Consider the following 26,275-nt stretch of genomic DNA (forward strand, 5'->3'; position numbering starts at 1 on the left):
TAGTACATTCAAGCATCTTATTGTGTGATCTTTGGCAGTGACCTGAAATATCCAGCAAGAAAACGTGCTTGTAGATCCTTTCTTCTTTAGTTGCTTGTGCTGTACTTGCTGCTAAAATATAATATGAATTCGTAATAAGAAAGCAACAGCCACCTATTGTATTCTGCTGTGATCTGCTCTCTTGTGTGTGCATGTACATGATTCCTTAATGATAGGCAGTATCTCTTTGTTTTTTTCCAGGCTGCATTTTGCTGGTGATAACTTCGTTCGGTACAGTGGGGACACTCAGAAGATTGCAGAAGCTCAGTGTAAGCATGGCTGCATAATTACTGTAAAATCTTTCTTGAAGTTCTTGAAGGGGCTTTAACACCATAGGCTTCAGTGCATTGTTTGTGAACCCAGCTGCAAAATTTCTTCTACTCAGAAGTTCAGCACTTGTGGGCCGGCTGCACAGGCTGACTAGCTACAATGAAATTGCACATTGGCTTAAATAGATTACTAGTATATACTATTGTAGCAATCTTGGCAAAGCTACAGGGCTGCTAATTGTATAATTTTCTTATTGGCAGCCTTTAAACTGCACCTAAGCAGATTACACGCACATCGCCTCTGATATTTTTTATCATGCTTTGAGCAAACATAAATGATGCCTAATCATTGAGGTCATGCATCACTATCGATGAGCAGTAGATACGCTTTTTTTTTTTTTTGTCAGCATCAGAAGCGTCTGTTTTTGCTAGCTTTTCATGACGCATCTACTTTTCATTTCGAACATAAAATTTTGCACAGAGCCTGCTCTACATCTGCACTATCTGAAACTAAACTTTTTACGTGGTCAAAATTTCGTTCAGATTGCCGTTTAGGAGATTCACGTTAGTGGCTGCACATAGAGGAGCAGACTGCTTCTTTCAGTTGCAGGATGCTTGTGTTAGCTGTGAGGAAGTATTGTTTATTCACAGCTCCGTGTGTCGCCCTACAGCAATGTGTGTTGTTACATGCTGCCATGTGATGAGCTTCAAACTTCAACTTGAGCATAAATTTGTTGGTAGTATGGTGCCTCATAATCAGATTGTGGTTTTGGCACATAAAACCCCAGAGCATGATTCTGCACTTTTGTTAGGTGTGTTGAAATTGTGGGCAGGAAGAAATATTCAGGGTGTTGGCCATACCCTCTCACTCCCCTCTAGAGCTTACGAACTAACATTGCTCAGATGTTTTTGGGAGCTATTGCAGGAATTTCATTGTAATGTCAATATCAGTCTCGCTTTTTTACCTTTGTTAAGGTTAAAAGTCTCAGCTGTTGGCCTGGAAAAGCAACAGTGTAGGAATATATTTTAACTTATTTTCTTAGTGTCCCTTTTAAAGTGTGTTTTGGCTATATGAGAGTTCTGAGCAGTGGTAAGTGATTTGGCATTGCTTTGTAACATTAATTTTATGTTTCTCAGTGTTTGCTTGGCAGGCCTACGAAAAAGGTGTGGATGTTCACTTGCAAGCAGAACCCACCAAGGCTGAACTGTTGAATAAGGAATTCCTTTCAAAGGAGGAGGAGTTCCGTCACTCCATGAAGGACAGCATCCTAGAAAAGTATGGTGGAGCAGAGCACTTACAGGTGCCTCCAAAGGAGCTCATATTTGCCCAGACGGTAAGCAGTTGTTTTATGAATTGCAGTTGTTGAAGTGAATATTGGTAATTAACACAACTAACAGTGTGGTGCAGCGATGATGACCTAAGGAGTGAAATTAGCTCACCGGTGGTTCTTCTGCATTGATGTTCTTGTTAGGGCTGCTGTCGTAAACCAAAATTAATTGCTATGTCACAAAGTCTTTCTCCCTTTTTTGGGGGGCTAGGGGGGGGGGGGGTGTTTAGAAGGAATAAACACAAAGGAAATGCATGCTGTAATAATCTTCAGTGTTCACTACTTCTTTATGATAAATTCAGTTTTATGGTGTTTACCATGTGGACCTTAATATGGTTTCTAGCTTTTAAGAAAATGTTAACTGAACTTTGTCTTCGTGGCTGTAGTTAACAGTTGCACAATGCTGCAGGAGGACTATGTTGAGTATTCGAGGCATGGTGAAGTGATTCGTGGTGCTGAGAAGCCTGTCATTCGGTCCAAGTATGAGGAACATGTCCTTATTAACAACCATGCGGTAAGTCACTTTTCTTTAGTTTTGTTAGTTCTCTTAATTATTGTTTTTGGATATTCTTGTGTCTTGAGTCTTTTGCACAAGCCCTGAGTAGTGCAGACAGGAGTGAGTGAATGGTTATACAAAACAATTCAAAAAGTTGATGCTACATTGCTGCATAGGTTGAGATGGCCATGAGCAATGGTTGTCTTCTCTGCCTCGTTATGCGTTTTGTGGGAACATGTCAGCATTCTCCTTTGTCCCGACTAAGAACACAAGCAAACTTGCAGGGATGAGCATTCGCTTGGCTGCAGACTGGCCTGGCAGACCTGATATGTTGTTGCCAGTTGAGTACATACATGTAATCCCTTGCTCAATAGTTGTTGGCAGGTGGCAGATAGCACCAACAGGGTCTCATGGTGGCAACTAGTGTAAGCTCCCTCAGAAAGTTTCTGGCTTACAAAGTTTAAACATGACAGCCTAAACTTCTCAGCCTTACTTACTGCAGACTGCAAGTCTGTCATCAAAAGTTACAGTTTGCATAAATTCAGTTCGAAACCCAATGATGGTTGGAAAGGTGAAAAAATTGTCCTACCATATCTGTCATATGGCTGTTAATGGGCTTCAAGTCCCTTGGGCAGTACAGTCGATCCCAGATGTATCAAACCTGGACATCTTAAATTATTGTCTATATCGATCAGTTGCAACATCCCCTTGGATATCCCATGCAAAAGTACTGTATAGCAATGTACTATGCCTGTATTCAATTCCTATTCACTGTCACATTCGATATATTGAAGGTTGTGCCCCTGCAAGTGCATTTCTCCTAATGGGGATATGATCACTTCTCGCGTCGTCGGAAATATTTAACGCCGATGAAACGGCGCTGTTTTGGCATTTGCTGTCACACAAGACATTGAATCTGAAGGGTATTCCATGCCGTGGAAGAAACATTGCTAAGCTGTGTGTCCCAGTATTGCTCTCTGCAAATATAGATGGCTCGTGCAAACTGTGGCTGTTCATTATCCGCTCGAACAGATCACCACACTGTTCCAAGAATGCAAAAGGCCTCCTAGCCCGATATACATGTTCCACAAGAAAGTGATGACTCTCTATCTTTTCAAAAAGTGGCTCCGGGCATGGGATGCTGAAGTGCAAATGTCTGTTGCTGTGCTTTCGTCTTGTAGATCAGGGGTTTCCACAAATGGCATTTTAGGGTCTTAACTAAACCATCGCATGCCACATGTGCAATTCAGTAGCCTTTGTAGAAAGGCCACCAGGCAGTGCCGTGCAACACTCGTTAATATGCGATTCGTGGTCTCACAGTCCATGCTGGGCATGTTTCATTCGTGCTCGTGGGGTTGTGCATGAGTGGGAATGTACTCGGGTGTTCTGCAAGCTGAAAGCCGCTTTCAAATTTAACAATGTCTGGCTAGTCGACTCATTACTGATTTATGATCAGGGGTGTCACAGCTGCACCAATTGCGCCAAAGTGCTATGTTTGCGACGCTGTGCCAAGTAGCACCATAACAGTAAAAATGCCTTGAATTGCCCGAGATGCTCCAGAGCACTGTGCACGACCACAAGAGTTCGTGTTCAGGCACAGGAAAGTGGCAGCTAGGTAAATAGCCTGGGTTTTGTCAACTTTATCCTTAGTCTATCTGGGCACATTGGAAGAAGAGATAAGGTGTCTGAAAGAGACTGTCGTGCCAACAGTTTTTTTCAGTTGTGGTTTACGTCTATTTCAGCTGATGGCACAGATCACTGGGGAGTCAACTACAGCAGCTGGTACAGTGCGCAGGGCTCCTCAAACATGGGGCTCCTCCTCAATAGAATCGCTAGTAAATTGTCTCGTAAAATGCCTGTGTACCAGTCTAAGTGTCTGGCAAGCCTTTGGGAAGCAAGCTTAGGTATATCCTCCTAAATATCTAAGCTTCCAGACCTTATTGTGCTTCGCAACTTGTGAAAGTCCACTGTAGAGACAGTGTGTTTAATAGTGCTCAACTTTGGTACAAATGCAAAGCCATCCAGCTATTGCATAGTGTGGAGTTTTTCAAGTTGTGCACATAAAGCGAGAAACCACGGCTTGCCAATTGCAGCAATGTTCATGGTTAGCATGCATGCCAAGCACGCACATAACTTCCAACCGTGAAAGTTACTTTTAATATTTGTTATTTTATCCTAGAGTACCTTGCAAGTTACTCTGTTCTAACCTTTTATATATGCCGAGTAGTGTGCATCTGGTCTATTGAATGCTAACACGGCATGCTGGGGCGAAAATTTAAGAAACACAAATGCACGGCTCTACAGACATTTCCCAGCAGGATATTGTCACGTGGTAGTGACGGTGAAGAAAAGCAGCAATACGGTGGAATACAAAACTAGCTTTTATTGGGCGAACCTGTGCCCACAAAAACAGGCTACACTTATAGCACAACGATAGCGGCGAACACGGTCGGCGATCGTCGGAAATCTGATCAGCGAGTCAAGCGCGTCGGCTTTTATACAGCAGTGGTCGAATGTTCCAGACTAATCGTTCGGACCCGCCTACCTTCCACAAAGTTCTACACCATTCGCGTCACACGATGAAATCAGATAACACAACATTCGGCGACAACAGATAGCCGCGTAGAAGTATCGATAACTTTCCAGAAACTTCGGATACATGCAGGCGCGTCCCGCGCTGTGCGATTACATTTGTTAGGTGGCGAAACGTGGTGGCCCGATAAAGATAAGTACACGTGTCAATATATATTTATGTCTGAATGATGCATGTGATAGCTAGAATAATGTGATAATGATTGTTAATAACCAAAACAATGTTTGACAATATACAGAAATTCCACTGGTGTTGTCTAAGTATACGTAAGCATACCCCAAAATTTAGTTTGGCCCACCCTCAAACTTCAAGTTGGCCCACCCCCAAATTTAGGTTGTCCTCCCCTAAATTTCAAGTTGGCTCCTCCAAATTTCAAGTTGGCCCACCCCCAAATTTCAGTTGACCAACTTCCAAATTTCAAGTATGCCTACCCCCAAATTTAAGTTGTCCCACCCCTACTATAATCTTGCCCATGCATTTTCTATAGAGCCCTATTATCCCGGTGGGTATTATCTCTGATAAATTATGTATATATATTCTTTTGGTTTCACTTGTTCTTTATCGCTATGAACCTACCAATCATCTGCATTTACACGATTATAACGATTGAATGTCTTAACTTCACAAATTACGCATTTTTGTGCAAATACGAGGCATTAAACTTTTCTCGTGACGGGCTCGGGTAGCAGACAACAGGAAATGATGACCCCCCAATACTGTGCTGGGTATACCTCTACGACCCGGAGACCAAAGAAATTAGCAAGGAGTAGAAATATCCATCCTCGGGATGATGCCCGAACAGAGTTTAGTCAGCTCGCTCTGTAAACAGACGGCACCATTAAGACACCTTATCTGTTCTTCCACCATGACCTGGAGTCACTGTAGTCATCTAGTCTCATGCCATTACAGCCTGCCTAAAAGTACATTTATGTGCGATAATGTGCGATCATATTAGAGTTATAGCAAACCGTGATCAGCAATCTGCTGCCGTGATGGCATCTCCACATGTGCAAGTCGGATTACAGAAGCGGATAACAGTATGGGGGGGGGGGGGGGGGAGGCTGTAACTCTGACGACTTTTCATATGGCAGCTGTTATTACTCATTTTAATTATTCACTCTGTTTATTTTATTTATGCACAGTTCTTTCATTTACTTTGGTGTGATAGGGTGTTGTAAAATGTAAATGAAAGTTTTGAGTGTGCTGCGTATCGCTTATAAGGAACACCGTAGCAGCGCACAAGTCGTATTTTGATACTAAGGATATTCGTTTCAAAGTCATTTTAAGCGCCCACATTGATTGTTACCGCTTCTGTCAAATACAAGTTTTTTCTCACCTGGAGGGTACTAGCATCGTTGGGCATTCAGTAGTCGACAGACTGTGTTGCTGAGAGGCATTCTGTCATAGTCTGACAGGCTTTCGTGCCAGCGATGCCAACAAAACCAGTCTGTTGACTGTTGTACAGCCTGTCGTAGCGAGATCAGCCATTGAGCGAAAACATTGCACTGACAACGTGATTGCTACAGCAATACTTGTACAGTTAAACCTCAATGTAATGAACTTCAATATAACAAAATTCTCTATATAACAAAGTATTTAACTTTTTATAGCTTCTTGTACATAGAAGACAATGTATTTCAAACTTCAATATGACAAAGTACCTTTATACACGATTTGAAAATAACAAAATTTCACTGCTGCTGCGAAGGAATATGAGAGGGTATACGAAAATTTTAATTATCACCATGAAATAAAAAGCATACAATAGTCACTTGCAGTGGTCAAAGTTAGTTCTTCTCCACGTTGTGTTCCTGCAGAGTCACACATTTTTGCCAGCGTTTCTTCACCTGTTTCAAGCGCTCTTTGTAGAAGTCCTCCACTTTGCTCAAAAGCCACTGTTCCACTTTGAAAATGACATCCTCTCTGTCGTCAAATTGCCAACCACTAAGTAGTGTCTTCATCTCGGGAAAGAGGAAGAAGTCGCTTGGCACAATATCAGGCAAATAAGGTGGATGCTGCAAAAGTTCATAGCCTAACCGGTGGGCGGTGACAACGGATGCTTGGGCCATTTGGATGGGTGCCTTGTTGGCCAGGAGACGGACGCCTTTGCTGATCATGCCACAGCATTTTTGTTTCAATGCTTCACGCAGTTTCTCCAGAAGGTTGCAGTAGTAATCACTGTTGAGGGTCTCGCCCTTCGGAAGGTAATCGGTTAAGATTACCCTGCGGCTATACCAAAAAACAGACAGCACCACCTTCCCAGCAGATTTCTGGACCTTCGCCTTCTTGGGAGGGTGGGGAGGATGGATATTTCTACTCCTTGCTAATTTCTTTGGTCTCCGGGTCGTAGAGGTATGCCCAGTACTCGTCCATAGTGACGAGACGAGTAAAAAAAACTTCTTCATTCCGCTCCAGCAGAGTCAAATTCTTCTGGGAAAAGTCGTGGCGAGTTTGCTTTTGAAGAGGTGTCAGCGAGTGAGGTACCCAGTGTGCAGACACCTTATTGACGTTCAGTTCCTCATGAATAATCCTTCACGCAGTTCCATAACTTAGTCCAGTCTCCGCCATCACTCTTTCCATGGTCGATCTTCTGTCGTCAAGGGTAACGGCCTCCACTTTCTTCACCGTAGCAAGATCATCCTTGATTCTACCAGCTCATGGCTCATCTGTCAGGGACATGTGACTACTTTGAAAGTTCCCCTTCCACCTCACAACCGTGTCATATGATGGGCTTTCATCTCCATAGACAGCTTTCATTTCGTCGTGGATTTGGCATGCGTTGTTGCCCTTCAAATGGAGGAACCTTATGACACTTCGGGCTTCAGTTATGTTCATCATGCAGGTTAATGTCTTCTACATCCTGTAGAAAGAAAACTACTTTAGACAAAGATTTGATATTTGCACAAGTATGCATGGCAATGACACTGATTATGCGCAAAAAGTTTCATTTAAATATCTCCATGACTTCTTTATTATAATTAAAACTTTTTGATACCCCCTCATACCGAGGCAATAAACAGAAACTGCCATAGGCACAGATAGTCAAATGGTTCAATGATACGGGGCTGCTTGTGACTGCACTTCTCAAATCATTTGCCGCGTGACAAAAAGTGGCCTCGATTTGGCCATGAAAAAACAAGCACGTACATATAGCATATCTAGTGCTCGTGCACTGTCAATGATTTCATTTTAGCAGATGTGTCAGTTTTAGGGTACTGATTGTATACAGTCGAACCCGACTATATCGAACCCGTTTACATCGAATTATTCTATATCTCGAACAATTCCTGGTCACGGTATAGTTACAATGAGTATATATAGCAAGAATTACGCTTACATCGAACAAATATTGCAGTGACTCCCAATATATCGAACGTCCAGCGGCGGAAAAGTGCCCCCAAAAGTTGGCTTTCCCTCGCGGTAGCGGGGAAACCCAGCGGCGCGACTCCATCCAACCGCTCTCCCTACCGTGACCGCGCTGCCTCGGGCTGTTCGGGCGAGCCGTCGACACTCCCCCTGTCGCGCATAGTGGAGTCTATTAGGCTACATCCTCCCTCTTTCTCTATCATCTTTCACTTCTCACTCCCTCTCCCCTGACGACACTTCGCTGTGCTCCCTCACGGGTTGCAGAATCAAGCGTCCTTCCTTTCTTTAGATCACTATCTATCGACACTCCCCAGCAAAAAATGATCCTGGCCCGCCTACAGCGCTTGCTCAGACAGCCAATCAGATGCTCTTGTGCGCTCTTCGTGCAAGATGGCAAAAGTGCGAGTTGTCTAGCTGCTTTTCTGGTTTATTGTGTTTGCGCCTTGTGGGCCTTCTCCCGCAGTGTTGCCGTGATGAATCGGCAGAATTCGCCTTTCGTCGTAAAGCTCGAAATCATAAGTCGCGTCGAACGCGATGAGAAGTTGGATGTCCCCGCAGCGTGCAAGATTCCGAGGAGCACTCTCGGCACGATTAGGGCTAAAGTGGCCAGACTCGCAACCCGGTGCCCATGGCGTCCGACGCGTACGCACGGCCGTGTACGAGAGGTTCTTCATATGTGCCGGTTTCCGTGTGCTCGGTGATGACTGCGAATTCTGATGAATGCGACGAAGCCGTTGCCGGTGTTGCCGAAGTTTGGAGCGAGCTGTCAAAATTTCCGGGACATTCGAATCAACGGTGGATGAGTTTGTGAGTGCAGATGATGGTGTCACGACCACGGGAGAGCCCGGAAACGAAGACAACATCGCCGACATCGTACCGAGCACAAATGAAAGTAGGCACATTGAGAAAAGCAACTACGGTCCTTTGCCCACATCCTCCGAAGTGATTGGTGCACTCGCATTAGTCCGGTGCTTCTGCGCGAATGCGGAAGGTTGCGGCCTCAGCTGCTCGGACTCCTTAGACAACGTGGGGAAGTGCGTGCGTCGCAGGCAGCGAAATTGCCCAAGCAGAAGAAAATGCAGGACTAATTTATGCAAAACTAAGCTAGTTTCTTCAGTAAAGTGATTTTATAAATGGTATGTGCTTTTATGACATCCAATTATTTAGCAGGCTTATATCGAATTATGCTCTATATCGAACTGATAGGCGTTTTTTTGTGAGTTCAATATAGATGGGTTTGACTGTATTGCCATGTGTCATCATTTTACTTTTTTGCTGGTGTTCCTTTTCAGCGGATTAACACCGTTATGAAGTTGTCGCTCAATATAAAATGCATCTGCCATGTTAGACATTTCTTGAACATTGTCACCAATTCTATGGTAAAGAAAACATAATGTCTGATCAAATTGTGTGCACACCATGAATAGTGTTGTAAATTCTCAAATGCTTGCGAGTACAAGTGCTTACTCAGGAATTTGCAATGAAGCATGTTATACAGGGTGTTTCACATAACTTGAACTCAGGATTTTAAAAAAGTAATTAGCCACAGCTGAACGAAACCAACAGCATATGGTTTGCCATCATGTGGCACTCCTTAGAGTATTTATTATATTCAGCTTAATTAGTTACCGTATTTACTCCATTCTAAGCACCCCCTTTTTTTCATGATCGCGATGCCCAAAGTGAGGGGGGGGTGCTTAGAGTCGAAAAATCTAGAATGACCCCCCCCCTCCCTCTTTTCGCTGCGATATCACGACGAGATGGGTGCGAGAAAAAAACATTTTATTTTGCAAACATCCAAAAGAAAAATAGGTGAAGACAGTGAACCCACCGTCGGATGCTCAGTCACTATCACTGCCGCTCACGAATCTGCGCGGCTCTGCAGTCCGGCTGTGCGGCAAAATTGCGCCGCGGACGCCGTTCCACCTCGGGACTCCGACGGCTCCGGCTCGATGACAGAGCGAGCAAGCGCGCTTGGCGGCCTTGGCTGCGCGCTCTTCCTAACAAATAGGGGGGTGCTTAGATTCGCATGCTTAGAATCGCGAAAATACGGTAATTAACTAAGATGAATTATGCAAAATTTTTAATATTCACTTGAGGGCCAGGTGCATTTCGTTGCATTGTAGAGGGAATTCAGAAACAACCGATCCAATTTTTTGTGGCAGCACACATGCTGTGTGGGGATTTTTTTTGGCGTTCAAAGAAAGCCCACGAAATACGAAATAAAACCATGTGACTGTGCCCATGCGCTACTGTATTGCAGTGCTCTCAACCGTGCTTAAGGTGAAAGAACCATGCATGCGGGCCATGGCGAAGTGAGCGGCCGCGGCTCGAGGCATCGGCTTCGCAGTGCATCACCATCTTTGGAGGTGGCACACGGAAAGGAAGCACCATTGCCCCTGATAAGCAATAGGCTCGACACACGGTTTAGAGCACTGCAATATGATAGCGCACGAGCGCAGTCATGCAGCTTTATTTCATATTTCGTGGGCTTTCTGTAAACACTGAAAAAGATTACCACGCAGAATGTATGCTGCCACAAAAAATTTAATCAGTCGTTTCTGAATCCCCTCTACAATGCAACGAAGTGCACTTGGCCCTAAAGGGAATATTAAAAATTTTGCATAATTCATCTCGCTTAACTAATTAAGCAGAATATAAAACATACTCCAAGTAGTGCCACATGACGGCAAACCATATGCCGTTGCTTTCATTGAGCTGCAGCTTACCACTTTCTTTAAATCCTTGGTTCAAGTTAGGTGAAACACCCTGTAGATAGTGCACACACTTAGTCCATGAGAATGGACTCGATGGCCGCTGATTGCATACTGACAATATATCAACAATATTGGCTTCTTGTGCATAGAAAAGTTATGTGTCTTGTCAGTTTTTGTGTAACATGTTTAAAAGGAGCAGTGTGGCAGAAGTGTGATTTGCATAATAGATTTACTTCGATTGGTCAGCTAGGCTGTTGTGCATTATGTAGAAGCAGTGCCACACATGGAGCGGAAAGGAAAGATGTCTTAAACACATTGTTGTTTGCATAGACAAATTGCTTGTGTACTCAAATGTTAAACATTTACAGCCTCCTTAACTAAGTGAACCCGCCGTGGTTGCTCAGTGGCTATGGTGTTAGGCTGCTGAGCACAAGGTCGCGGGATCGAATCCTGGCCACGGCGGCCGCATTTTGATGGGGGCGAAATGCGAAAACACCCGTGTACTTAGATTTAGGTGCACATTAAAGAATCCCAGGTGGTCAAAATTTCCGGAGTCCTCCACTACGGCGTTCCTCATAATCAGAAAGTGGTTTTGGCACGTAAAACCCCATAATTTAATTTTAAATAACTAAGTGAGAAAATGAAACCTTAGCATAATTTTTCAAAAGCTCTTACATATATTTTTTGTGTGACCTTCATTTTTGTTAAATCTTCGAATCGTGAATTTTATGGAAGAGGCTGTGAAATAAAGGGGTATTTTAAAGTGAATGGGTTTTTGTAAACCAGCCTGCTTTTATGTTTGATGTTTATGTATGTGAGGGTATTAAACTTTACCCTCACTTTTTACAGTTTCATATTCCAAGGTTTGACTGTGTAGCTTCTCTTTCTATTGGTGCATTAGTCTGTAGAACTCTTGTTTGCATGTTTGCTTTCTTGAGAGACTTCCTCTGTGTGGCATTGGTTGTGTAATGCTGTACTTTTGAAAACCCAATGCAATCTGCCCATTTGCAGTCTGTCTGGGGATCCTACTGGAAGGACTTCCAGTGGGGATACAAGTGCTGTCACTCATTAATAAAGAACTCGTACTGCACTGGCGCCAGTGGCAAGGAAGTGCAATCTATGGTAAGTCTTATTTTTAAACAATGAGAAGAAATGTTTTTCATTTGCAAAATAATTTGTCTGGTTACAGTACAGTATGCATCCGCTGCTGAGCTCGAGATCACGGGCTCGATACTGGCTGTGGCAGCCGGATTCCAATGGGGGCATAATGCAAGAACACTCATGTATCATACATTCGGTGCATATTAAAGAACCCCAGGGGGTCAGAATTCATCCAGAATCCCCCGCTATGGGCATGCCTTATAATCAGATCGTGGTTTCGGTGCATAAAATGGCAGAATTTTTTTTGTAATAGTACAATATGGCAGCAAGATTTGTTCACACATTCATGCTTGCATTTCTCAGCTGTTGCATTTGACCATATTTAGATGTTGCTTATACAAAGTTGGGCAATCAATACTAAGCAAGAGAATCTGTTGGCTTAACATGTATGAAGAAACTGAGCAGACCAAAACCTGTGTTGAAATCTAATAGAAAATAAATAGCCGTCTTATTTTCTGCCTCATTATGGTGAACCATGGGGTCATCAAAACAGTGCACTTAACATGCTATTAATAGGCTTCTTGAAGATATTTTAATGCGATAGCGTTAAGGGCCCTGTGTCGCAGAAAATCTGGCGTCGGCGTCTGACGTTGCTTCAGCAAAGAGAATTTTGAACCAAATTCCAAACCACGCATACCCAACCACTTTCATTTTATTACCTTAAAGGCACCAAAGTTGCTCATACCTTGTCTTTCATTCTTTACAAAGTTATTCCTCAGAATTTTGAGAACTGCAGCCCACAAACAAATGCAATGAAAAAAAAAAAAAAAAACATTGACAGCGCACATCTTTTATGTTAGCTCTTCTCAGACTGAAATATTAAAAGTGTGAAACAATAACAGGAGAATGACCCACGCAAGAGGCCGCATTTCTACCAGAAAGCTTGCCTTCGCGCATAGCGTTCGCCGCCAGCGTTTCCCGGTAAATGTTATGGTTACATAAGTTGCAGTTGCCAGGTAGCATGAAAAGTAGTCGGGGGTTTTTGAATGGCTATTGCGTTCCACTCTTAAAATTGAAGCTTAAGTGTCCTCCAAATTTTTTTCCAACTGCTGTAATCTATGCTTCAAATTGGCCCTTTGCATCAGTTTGGTGCTAAAGTGATACCTGCTGTAGTGGCCTTAGCGTGGTGCGGATGAGCATGACGTCGTGTGTTTGATTTCTGGCTACAGCAACCGTATTCTGATGGAGCATGAACCAAATGCTTGTGTACTTAAATTTAGGTACACGTTAAAGAACACCAGGTGGTTGCAATTCATCCGTAGCCCCCACTATGGTGTCCATCGTAGCCTATGTGTTGCTTTAGGATGTTAAGCTCAGAGTTTCCTAAAAATTGTACAAGTCATTTTCATTTTTGGAAGCGTATTGTACAAATGTTTCCACAGTTGGCAGTATCATCGGTAGCACATTTGTAGGGGGCAGCACAATGAGCCCTGCCAACACTGGTCACTGTTGTATGTAGAGTAAAACCCTGTTTACTCAAAGCTGTAGAAACTACACAAATTTTCAAGATGATTAGAGTTTTGATATAAGCGAGATCACAAAAATAGAAGCCCTCTGGTTGTGCCTAGACCACACGGAGCCTTTCTGTAATGCCACCAGTAATACTCTCGGTTCTTATTTTCTAATACACACATTTAAATAAAAAGTAGGGCTGTGTGAATATCAAAATTTTCTAATATGAATACTTAGCTTCGAATATTGAATAATGATATGCACATGCATTTATTAGCAAGTTGGTTTATTTTAACATATTGGCACATCGCAGATTCGACTAGCAAGCCATTATATTAAAAGGTTGCGTATTTGGCTCATGCTAACTTGGAAAGTTGAGTAATTCATACTAGCTGTCTGTTCTCGCCAACCTGTGACTTATCATACACCTAATACCCATAAACTCGGAGGCATTTGACCTTGTGCCAGCCATCACTCATCAGATTTACTGTATTGTATTTACTGGATTTACTAGATTTGCTGTACTGTATTTACTGGATTGGGGGTGGTGCTGCAAAAGAGTGTACCTTTGCCGTCTGCAAATCCATCACACTTGCTAATGAGAGGTTGGCTTTTCTGCAAAGATCAACCGTTCAGTGGCTAAGTGTGCTTTACAAGCAAAATTTCGCCAGCAGTACAAAATTATCACGAAATTTGGCGCATATTCTTAGATTAGATAAAAGTAAATGCTAAGAACCGTGTTTGCTTCCACCCAGCAAGCAACATATATGATTTGTTTCGAATATTCGTGTCCAACCGAGTCTACAAAACCTTTCGAAAACCTACTTTTCTAATTGAATAAGAAAATTAAAAATATAATATTCGATATTGTGAGCACATCACATGCCTGACTTTCAACTTCATCATCCCCATATATCATCATTCATTGTACATCTTCTTCATCTGTATATATCATCCTCGTGGTAGTAGCACTAGCTCGGCTGGAATAAAGCGGTTCCTTACAAGTGGTGCACGGTGCTTTTCATTCCCCAAGACCTCTCGCACGTTCTCACTGGAGCTCTGCTCAGGTCGCCGGATAATACCACCGGCCATGCTCGCTTTAGTGAATCCAGGCACGTCCGAGGCCGCTGCTCCACTGCCGCCTTCGCCTTCCGTCATGACCATCAATAGCCGCCAGTGCGACCCCCGAGTCTTCACTGGTCTATGCGGAAATGTCGTAGAGGACTGGCTCGAGAACTACGACCTCGTAAGCAACTTCAACAAGTGGGACAGTTCACAGAAATTACGGAATGTCCCTTTCTACCTGTCCAATGTCGTGAAAACCTGGTTTTAGAACCATGAGCCAGATCTTCCTGGCTTGGCGACGTTCACGCAACAGCTTCAGCAGATTTTCGGTGCCTCAGCTGTTTGCGCTGGGGCCACGAAGAAGGAGCTCGGTGAGCGCATCCAATTCGCTGGGGAATCGTACACCTCATACATTGAGGATGTGCTTGCGTTGTGCAAGCATGTGAACGACACCATGTCCAAGAGCAACCCAGTACGGCACATTAAACACCGTCGCCTTTAATGCCCTAGCTACGCAAAATCCTGCTACCATCCAGGATGTGGTAAGTATTTGCCAGCGACTTGAGGAGCTTCAGTCCCTTCGGCTATGCAACGATACCTCCGACATTCGTCTCCCTTCGACTATGGACTTGCGCGTGCTTGTCCGTGACATCGTCCATGAAGAGCTTCACAGACGGTGCTCTTCCTGTGCTCCGCAAAGTACCGTCCCTTCTCCACCGACCGGCTTGCGCGACATCATTCGGCAAGAGGTCACGTCCGCTTCGCGTCTACTGTGCTTCGACAGCCTCTGCATTCATCAGGTACCAACGTATGCCAATGTTGCGGCACTCTCTCACCTACCACAAAACTTACGACTGAATACAAAGTCGCTGCTCTTGGCCTGGCCTGTTTTCAGCCGTTGCGAAGTACGATGCATCCTGCGTTCGTTGTCAAAGCTGCAAACGACCGACAACAGCTCCTTCTGGCTCTTTACAAGTTCTGCCTTGTCCCGCTTCGCCTTTCGAAGTAGTTGGAATAGACTTGTACGGTCCTCTTTCCACGACCTCCCATGGCAATTGCTGGTTTGTAACGGCCGTAGACCATCTAACACGCTACGCGGAAACAGCCTCTCTACCATCGGGGACTGCTGTTTAAGTCGCCGATTTCTTTCTACGCAACATTTTCTTACACCATGGCGCTCCATGCGTTCTCCTCAGCAACCGCGGCAGAGTCTTCCTCTCTTCTTTCCTTACCGAAGTTCTGCATGCCTCTACCACAATTCACAAGATGACTTCCAGTTACCATCCGCAGACCAACGGCTTGACGGAGCGTTTTCATTGTACCCTGTCCAACATTATTGCAATGTACATCCGCCCCGACCACACGAACTGGGATGCAATCCTGCCGTTCGTGACATTCGCCTATAACACAGCTATGCAACGTACCACTGCCTTTTCGCCTTTTTTCCTCGTCTATGGCCGTTCACCAAGTTTCGTTCTTGATGTATCGTTTCTTTTGACTCCTGTGCCCCCAGCAGCTCCTTTCTTGGAACAGTTCCTGTCTCACCTCGCGGACTGCCGTCACCTTACCCGCCTTAACACCGGCATCTCCCAAGATACTCGCAAGTTTCGTTACGACTCGACCCACCGTGCTGTGACTTTTTCTCTTGGCGACGAGGTTTTTTGGACTACTGTGCACGTTCCCGGCTTATGCAAAATTTCTCAAGCATTTTATTGGGCCTTACACGGTCATTGAGCAGCCATCACCTGTCAGTTACCGCGTCTCACCCCTTAGAACGCCATCCGATCACCGTTGCCGTGGGAGTCTCTCGCTTAAAACCATATATTTGACGCATTTCATAATACTTCTGCGCAGCCAGGCGGCCACTTCCACAGTGCAGGGGAATTAGTGTGAGCGCAACACATGCCTGGCTTTCAACTTCATCATCTCCACATGTCAGCGTCCATTGTACATCTTCATCTGTATATATCATCACCAGCAGCACAGCTTTATCCTCGTGGTAGTAGTACGAGCTAAGCTGAAATAAAGCGGTTCCTAACGATAATTTTGAATATTCATACACCCCCAATAAAAAGTCACTTCGTGCATATGACCTTAATTCAACACTGCCATTCTTCACTTTCCCCTTTAAGTTCTTTGCAGAGTAGTTTGTTTTAATTAGCATTCACATTGACTCTCCTGAGTTAATAGAAAGTGTTAGGTTCTGAGTATAGCCTCAACATCTTGAGTTCAATTGGGTTGAAGTTATCTGGTCTTTCTTTTAATGCAATGACATTATAGGTGGACCTCACCTACTTTGTAGGTATCCATCTGACAAAAGGTATCAGCCAATCCCAAAGGCAGTGCAGTCTCACAAAGCTTCTCAAAGTGCTCACGGTTGTGAGGGAAGAATGCGAGAAACTGGCACATGACACTCGTGCCAGGTGTTCAAAGAGTCACTTTGGCACGAGAGAATACATGCAATTGTGGTTAGAGCATTGGGCTGCTGTGCTGGAAGACATTTGATCCCACCATTAGTCGCACATTTCTTCATGGCATTATGGGCTGACTTCACCTACTTGGAAGGTGTGTTGAGCTTGCACAAGTGCATCACGGTTTGCTCGAAATTGCAAATTTCTAAGAGATGTGATGAGGTATAGAAACATCACTTTGATAAACGGGAGTGTGCAAAGTCACCCGTGATGTGCACAGCTGTCGAGACATCACAATAATCACATTCTAAGTATGCTGTCACATACTTGATGCTAAGTTCTGGCTTAGTTTTTTGTCATTCGTGCAGTGCCTAAAACCTGGGGGAAGGATGATATTGTCTTCATGGACATGTCATAGTGTGACATGTCATAGTGTGACATGTCATGGTGTGACATGTCATGGCGTGACTGAGCACTGCCATTGTGTCAAAAGTAGGATCTCATATTTGGGCCACATGTGCTCAGTTTAATCATACCCAAATGCAGTTTTTTCAAAGCAACTATGATGGCTCATTGCCAGATCACCTGTAGTGCAATGCCTTTTCTCCAAAACTGAGACCACACTGAAGTGGTCACATAACACACTGAAATGAGTGTGATGCCTTGTTGCGAATACTCTTTCCATGGTCCACTTATGGTAACCCTTCAAGATTGGCAATTGACAAAGGTGCCGGAGAGTGACAAAGAAGTGGTGATAGAGTGGGTGGGACACATTAAAAACCACCACTTCCCCATCTGCTAGAAGATAGGAGGGGCGTGTGCACGTATGCACAAGCTTTTACATGAACAATCACCCAATGGCTGGTGTCTGTGAATTGTCACGCAAATCTATGACGTCATAGGCAGGGCATAATAGAGGAGCCTCGAAAGCTGCAGGAGAGAGAGATATCATTTATGCGAGATTGTGGGCTCCCTGCTGCCTGCACCGGAATAATTTTTGGCTCATATGTCCATGGCAGCATTGTCTACAGATCGCGGACATTTTCTTACCATGTTCAAAAAGTGTTGCAGACCACAGTAAGTAGGATATCATATTGCACCACATGCCCTCTGCTTTAGCAACACGAATGCAGGTTTTGAGATTTTTTGTGGGTTCTTGCACAACTATTTATATAGCTCATTGCCTTGTCCTGGTGACACATTTACAGTTATTGCGTTCAGAGCAATACTGGCTGACGAAGTGCCAATATTTTTGGAAAGGCAAATGATTGTTCCTATGATGTGACGTATTTGTGCACTGTATGTAGAATTGTCTGCACAACAAAGGCCTAAGTCATCTCACTGAAACGGCATTGTGCAGTCGCAGTGATCATTTGCATTCAGCATGTGGTTTACGAGTGAGCGATAGTTCAAATTCATTGCTTGAGCATATTGTAGCTTGTGGCCCCTGTCATGACTGAATTTTAAGCCTTTAACAAACATGTGGTATTTGTGACACAAATGTGCTTTACATTTTAAGGGTGGCTTGCAGGTTTCTAACTACTGTAGGATCTTTGGTAGTATCCTTTTACAGTGGTGAACTAATCCATTTGTTGGCTATAACTTATTATATATATTTTTACTGATACTATGAGTGTCATGCATCTTATATTCAGGAACCAGAACAACCATCAGCACATTTGTTGTAGCTTGATTCTGGTAATTTTCAGTGGGCTCATGAAAATTGAGAGACTTTGCTAAAACCTAGGCTTTGTCTTAATTATACTTTGAACAAGGACGTGCCTTTACATGCATTTGTAAAAACCTTTACCAACCTTCATAAGTTAGCCTTGTTAGCTGCATAATGCATGGTAATTGGCTATCATTTATTTCATCTGCTTGTTATGGAACATGTTATGAACCACTCAAAACAAAACTGCATTTTGAGTAAAAGAAAGAAGAAAGGAGGAAAAAAATGGCATCTCTTATGATAAATGTAACAGAACCTATGAGGCTGTATGAAATGTATCATTCTTATCCTCTAACCTTACTGCCAACTTACTTTACATAGAACATGAGCTCAGTTTTTTTTTTTTTTTTTTCAATTAAGTTCATGTGTTCTTGGAGCAATGGTTGGCCATTTGTGATGAATGTGTAGCCTGTGACACTACAAAGTTGGTTGCACTACAAACCTTGCCTTTCTATCATTGTCTGCAGGCGGGAAGTGCAATGCTTTTACCAGCCAAAATAATGGGAGCTCCTACTGTCGGCACTGATGTTGTCCATGATGAGAATGTTGATGAGAAGGCGGATGAGGAGAAGGCCGACGAGAAGATCAAGCCACCAGAGGAGAAAAGCATGCAGCCCGCATCAGAAGAGCAGTGGAATGAACCACCGCCTGTACTGCCTGTAACTGTAAGTTCCTTGCATATTCACCGAGCCTTATTGTGTGATTGCAACGATGGCATGATTAGGGATGGCTATTTGACCGGAATGGGAGAAAGTGATTGGGTAAATGCGTTTCGATAAAGAGGAGTTCTATTTACTGAGAAAGATGTCCACGAGTGGCAGAAAGATGCAGTTAACCCCCCCCCCCCCATTAACTCAAAGCTGTAAAAACATAAATAAATTTTGAGCTAAGACATTTGTTGTTGGTTGGGGCACCATTTACCCCCCTCAATAATATAAAGTAAGGTTTGCACCGTGTTGCTGCAGGCTTTGCATAAGTTGTTGGAGAACCTATACTATTGAGTGTTGACTGTACAGCTGTCCACCTGAGACAGGATAGCATTGTGTTTTCAAAAACATTCTGCAGGTCTGTGTACTATTCCAAACGATGTCTATATAGATGTGAGTAAATGTTTTGATTTAGTTACAGTAAATTAACCTATCGCCCTTTGCCCAGGCAAGAAAGAATATGTGATTGCACGTCCTGTCTTTCCTCATAATCTTCAGGGTACTAAGTCCCCAGAAAAGATAAAGTCAAAGAAAAAGAAGAAGAAATCCAAGAAGGCCAAGAAACAAAAACGAGTGAAAAGCAGCAGCAGCAGCTCAGACAGTGACGACTCTGACGCCAAGGCAGAGAAAGAAAAGAAAGAAAAGATTAAGAAGGTGAGACAATTGGCATTTTTATTTGTCATGAAAGATTGAACTCTTTTGCGTGTGTGTGTTCTTTCTTTGTGCTAAGTGATTTAAATTAGGTATTGAACAATATCAGATGCACATCGATTAGAGATTGTGCCATTTCAAATAAATTTTCCCCATTAATTATTGCAGACCAGCCAACCTTACAATTTGAAATATACTACAGTTGAAGAAAAAAAGAACAACCTAAAATTTGGTGAATGATTGTTTAAAAACTGAAGATGTTGCCTGTTTATTAAAGGTTTACAGACTTTGTAGGGATGCCGTGACAGGCACTCTTCTCCATAGTTGCAGCAAGAAGGGTCTGCACCACATACACAATAAACATATATTCATGAAAAAAAAAAGTTTGTTCATGAAGTCTTTATTACTAACAGGTGGCTGAAATTTGAATGGCCATTATACATTGGTTCTGTAGGTTTGATGTCACTGCTGTGAGTAGATCTGGAAAATTGAGCTCTGAAAAATTGGCCAGCGACAGTGTTTGTATTCTTAAAAATCAGTTTTGCCTTAAACTAGTCTCAAATGAAAAATTTTAAAGCTATTGGTGCTGATACGATGATTGTAAACAGGCTTTAAAGAACTAGTATTTTGCTGTAACATTGTAAATGCTTGCAGGTACGTTATTGTATTGTTGCATAACCCCAGAAGGCCCAAACACCGCGCCACGCCAAATAACTCAAACAGCTTTTTCACCAAATATTTATTAATTTATTTGCCGAGATATCCATAACTGAAGCTTCGCTTTAGCATATCATAAACTATCCATTGGGCAATGTGAGGTTAATTATGAATAATATTCCCTCAATCTTTGGAGAGAAAAACTTCTTTGTTGCTAGATATTTAGTGTTTTCTTTTTCTATGACATAATGTTCCTAAAAAATGAATGCTTTTGTTATTTGGCTTGAAGCTATTTACACATGCAAAAAGTGGTTATCGTGTGTAAAAAAAAAGAGGAAGAAAAATTCACCGACGATTACGATACTCCCTAAAGAAAAATTTGGGCGCAGCTGTATACATATTTTCATTTCGCAGTGTATTAGATGACGCGGACAATAAGTCTCGTCTGGCACATTGCAAACGGAGCGAAGTGTGGCTCGACTGCCTCACTAATTGTGACACGTGGGCACGATTCACAGCAGCTGCCGCAGACAGACGTCTGCTCGTGCATTGCTTTGTTTCCATACAGATGACATGCGCTACTCTGGCACCACCTCTTAACCGTCGTCGCCACAAAGCCCATCTTGCGCGGCATTATACTTTTTGTCTTACGTGCAAGCTGTAGGTCCAAACGAGAGCTCCCTGGACCCAATTCCACAGGTCCAGCAGAAGGAAGTTGAATTGGAATCAATAGATATCTCCAAACCATTGCATCAAACCAGCCGCACAAACCTGGAATCGAATGCGTGGCCATGCTTGCCACCACGCACGCGGGCCTTAGACTGTCAGCGCGAGCAAGGACTGTGCACTCAGATATCACCATCAGACTCTGTCATCAAAGCTATGCTGCGACAGATAATCGATGCCCTGCAGCTGCTACTCTCTGGTTTAAATACGCCAGTGGCGCTAACAGCGGCAAAAATTATGAAAACTGTAGACAGTCTCCTAGCTACACTGCAGTAACGTCCACCTCTGCCTATGAAGACAATTGTGCTGTGCTGTGAAGTGTACACGTACACATTGCAGAGAAACAGTATGTTGTGCTGTCCTCATCATATTCACCATACCACCACCCTCCTTCCTCTTCACATCCTATTTCCTCAAAACCCCTTCCCCAGCTTAAAACCCCTTCCCTCTCCACCATTCTGCCATTAAATATTATCTCTCTCTTTCACCATATCCTCCTCCTCCACTTTCCTCCTCGCACTCTCTTTGCTATTATCGCCCTCTTTCATCCATGCTCCGCATTCGCTCTTTCATCCTTTTGCTGTGCACGTTCGCTCAGTTTCGAAGATGCCGAAGGACGACGCCAACGCTCGCTGCAGGAATGGCCACCTAAGAGCTGCGCTCTAAAAAGTAAAAATTCAGAGGGAACCCATTCTTTAGGAATGTTTATCATCATTAATTTAATTATCACTCAAGTGGTGAGCACCGAAATATGTATGAGCTATGTACTGCAGCTGGGCCCCTGCTCTCACGCTTCGCTCTGGACACACTGCGCCATCTAGTAGCTTGCATGTGGCAGTGTGTGCCAATGCTGTGAATTGATCCCTTGTTGCCCAGCCTGTAGTCATGACCAAACGTGGATACAACATCAGGCTGCCCTGCTGGGGGACCCAGGTTCGATTCCAACCAGTACCAAAGTGTTTCAAGTCTTTCTTCTTTATTAGAAAGAGGGCTGGAGTAAAGAGGCTAGAAGCACGATACAAACCGCAGAGGAGGGGAAGTAGAATGCTAATCGCATTAAAATTTTAACAAGGTTGCAGTTAACCTCATTACACATTTCTCTATGCTTCATTCTCTCTTACACAGGCCATGGAGCAAATTGACAAAGACAACACTCAAGAGACTGATGAGCGCAAGCGGAAGTACAACAGCATGTACGATGTGAAAGCACCAACTGAAGAAGAAATGGAGGCCTACTACATGAAACGCAAGAGAGATGATGACCCAATGGCATCATTTATGTCATGATCATCTTTTATTGCACTCACTTTCTGTGTCATCTTATGACATGTACATATTGTTACATCTCTATCCCAGTGCATAAATGTTACATATGTCACTATGTGGTACCCACTTTATAGTGTATTATTGAATTAAGTCTACTTGAAAAGCAAAAACTCTGCATTCTTTATATGTGTAAATGCATATTTCCTTCCACAATATGGCATGGGCATAAATTGGTGAAGCCAAAAAATAGTCTTAATTTTGGCAGAACATCACGTGCTGTAGTATGCGTACACCCGTGAAGCAAAAGTATACGGACCACGGATTGCGCGACAAAGCTCAATTTCTCCTCTGTCTGCGAATGCAATTTGAAATTAAAGACTGCAGTCTAGACTTGTCATTACGAATTGTCTAGTGCACTTGTCAGTTTCCGTTTATGCGTGTTGATTACGATGAAATTCTCTTTTTTCGGCGACCCTGTGGTCCGTATACTTTTGCTCACGAGTGTACATGCTGCTTATGCAAATATTAGTCGTTCGTAATTGTTCTTTCCGTTGCTCATATCAGATTTGCTGTTTCCATTTTTTTAATAAGTTGGATGTGTGTACCTTCGAGATGCTTGTTAAATACAAAAGCTGTGATCACATGCCAGAACTGTAAGAGCAGAGAGTGAATGAACCATAACTTTAGAAGGGCTTTCTGCATTTGGCATCTGATTATTCTACATCTGTTATGTGTATGTACATAGTTGTGCTCTAAGGCAATTCTAAATAGCAACAAAGCTCAGTTCATCCAGCTTTGCATTATTGTTTGTGTACCAAATGAGAGATGCAGAAATGTCTCCACACATATATGTGTTAAATAAACACTGACGAAATGAAACTGGCTTGCATCTTTTTGAAGTGTGAGTGAAATTATGTAAAAATGTGTATATTGCAATGCACTTCATGCGAAGTATGTCTTTTTGGAACCCTGAATAAATCATAAGGATACTATTTCTTGCTAAGCAACGAAAAGCTTATTGTTGAAAGATTCCTAGAAAAGTTGCATCGAGAAAGCAAAAAAAATGAACATATTTTTTTTATTTGTGAACTGTCTTGTGTATATACATTTGGATGGTAAAAGTAATTATGGAAACATTGCATTGGTTTATTTTTTCTTGTGTGCTTGCTTAAACTTGGCTGGCCTGAAAGTCCATACACAACCTGACCTGGGGAGCTTGGCTTAGGTCACTCAATGCACTACTGTCTCTGACTTCACCCAGGCTAACATGCTATTCTGTTACGTAATCCTGTCCAGGAACATAATGCAGCCCGAGAATGATGCAAAAATTGCTCACATGTTTCTTGCATGCAAAACAAAGGACATAAATTTGCAATGAGCAGAATTACTTGAAGGTGCTCCAGTGCACTCGTGAGGGACAGTGCAGTGTGTGAAAATGTGTTCGGTAACAGAGTAGTGTATAGAGCACTATGCTACAAAGATCATTAAGTGGCTTCTGCCGCATACCAAATTTCTTCGCTGCAATACTTTTCTGAAGTGATCTGCAAAAGTTACATGTAAACTTAGTCTTGGCTCAAGCAGGCCAGTATTTGCAGTGTTTAGTGTATAATGTGAAAACAAATTGGCATCCAGCTTGATACTGTGATCAGCTTATTCTTTTGGGTTTGAACTTGCACATATAGATTGTGTTAGCCCTTCTGTAAGCAGCACGAAAGGTTGCCCCTAAGTTGCATCCCAGAAAGGTCTGTTGCTTAGCCCGCAGCTTTTACACAGGGCCATCACTGGGCTGGCCCCAGTGCACAAGCCATCAGGCTTTGGTTAGGCTTGGACTCGTGATTCCAGCCTGCTTACAGCTCTAACATGCCAAGGACACTCAATGTGTTTCTATGCTGCGTGCACAAAGGCGTCATTTAGATCAAGTCAGGCGTGAAATTCAAGTTGCGTCCTCGGCACATTCATGCCAGGCGTCATTTAGATCAAGTCAAGCGTGGTCTTCAAGTTAAGATGAATTTCTGAATACAGGGGCAAAAGTGACCGTATTATTAATATAGCCTACTAGTAGGACCAGTTGTACCATTTTGTGCATAAAGAATGAACACTCAACAGAGAGGGCAGCAGCAAATATTTTTAGCAGTCTATGCAGGTGTAATAGAAGTGCACTTTTTACTTTTGATTGAAATCACATGGGCTACTCTCAAAATATGTGCCACTTTGGCACATATTTTGAGACTAACTTCTTCTTCAGAACAGGAATAAGCAAATGCAGTGTTATGCACTATGTGGAGAATTGTTTGTATTTTTCTGCCATGTTACTGGCTTGGTTGTATTAATATTTTGGTTGCCCTTTGTGTTGTGTTTCCCTGTAGTCTTCTCACTCCTATGTCATGTCAGGTAACAAACATGTCGCAGCTTCAAACACTAAGGTTAAATGCAAGTATATTGGTTTTTTTTTTATTAATTTATTGACAGTGGCCAGATGCTAAGTAGGCTGAAAGGATTCACTACAGTTTTTGTTACAATCCATTACAATGTGCATTGAGCTGGGAATCCCTTTAAAGGAATCCCTAGCCAAAATTTCGTAGTGACATTTTTCATAGTTGATAAAACCAGTAAAACCGTCATAAAATAAGACTGACTATTCCTACTTCTGACTAATGTCGCTACATTTTTGTGAGTATAGGATGTATTCGTAGTAATGGCTTATGAAAGTATTGATTGAAAGTTTAAGTATTTAAAGTGGCTGTGCTGCTCACAACACATCTTATCATACTGCAGTTTCCCATGAATTGACAACACATTTTCTGGTATTTCAGCAAGTTCAACTTGCATATCTGTACAAGCAGTTCATACCACTAAACAATGCAATTTGAAAAAATAAAGATATAAAGAGAATTGGCTTGAAGTACAGCTTCCTTTGAAACCTATTATAGAAAGCACTTACATGCTCTTGTACGCTTAGTGTACTTATGCTTCTTATCATGCTGATTGCCTTTGCAAATGTTGCTGTCGTGTAATCGTGATAATCACCCCTAAGAAAACTGCTTTTGAGCATACGTAATTTACATTAAATAATAGTGAAGTTTGCCTAACTACTTGCAGTTGTGTGTGATGTACAGTTCCCTGCACATTTATACTCTGATAACTGGCCCGTGTGTGCTAAAATCTTTCATGGAGTTGGAATTTTGGGATCTATTCTCATAACAACACATTTGGCATCGGTGCTTGTTTCACTTGTCCAGCAGAAATGAAAAACACCTATCATATTCAGCCCTGGCATTCGGGAAAGTTAGCCAAATAGCCTCGGCCCCTGACCTGTCTGTCAAGGCCCTCTGCCACCTATCTTTGTGTTACTTGTCAGTGGCAATAGAAATAACTTGAGTGACATAAATACAGTTGCAGGGCCTCCCCAACAGCAGGTGATAATGTCGGTACACTTAGCATATCCTGTTAATGTAGCTTTCTTGTGCGCCATGGTCATGAGTGACTGATCTATCATTTCTGCCAAACAAAACAAGTGAGTACTGATGCTGAAAATGTGATTTTGCTCCATGTGCAATTTGAGCATTAATAAGCCAACCTCAAGATAATTTCAAAAGCTGTGGCAACAAAAATGCAGGTGACTGTGTTAACACGTGCTTGTTT

General features: G+C 42.9%; 1 protein-coding gene across 1 annotated transcript in view; it reads left to right on the plus strand.

Moving 5' to 3' along the window:
* Slu7 (Pre-mRNA-splicing factor Slu7) overlaps nucleotides 1-23,772 on the plus strand; it is a 28,148-nt gene extending 4,376 nt beyond the window's left edge. The window contains exons 9-15 of the mRNA XM_050193453.3: nucleotides 241-308; nucleotides 1,446-1,642; nucleotides 2,046-2,150; nucleotides 11,820-11,930; nucleotides 19,094-19,291; nucleotides 19,832-19,987; nucleotides 22,493-23,772. Coding sequence (XP_050049410.1) covers nucleotides 241-308; nucleotides 1,446-1,642; nucleotides 2,046-2,150; nucleotides 11,820-11,930; nucleotides 19,094-19,291; nucleotides 19,832-19,987; nucleotides 22,493-22,654 — 997 coding nt within the window. The 3' untranslated portion in view covers nucleotides 22,655-23,772. The remainder of the gene's footprint in view (nucleotides 1-240; nucleotides 309-1,445; nucleotides 1,643-2,045; nucleotides 2,151-11,819; nucleotides 11,931-19,093; nucleotides 19,292-19,831; nucleotides 19,988-22,492) is intronic.
* The last annotated feature ends 2,503 nt before the right edge of the window (nucleotides 23,773-26,275 follow it).

Source organism: Dermacentor andersoni, chromosome 1 (genome assembly GCF_023375885.2).
Source record: "Dermacentor andersoni chromosome 1, qqDerAnde1_hic_scaffold, whole genome shotgun sequence".
NCBI classification, from domain to species: domain Eukaryota; kingdom Metazoa; phylum Arthropoda; class Arachnida; order Ixodida; family Ixodidae; genus Dermacentor; species Dermacentor andersoni.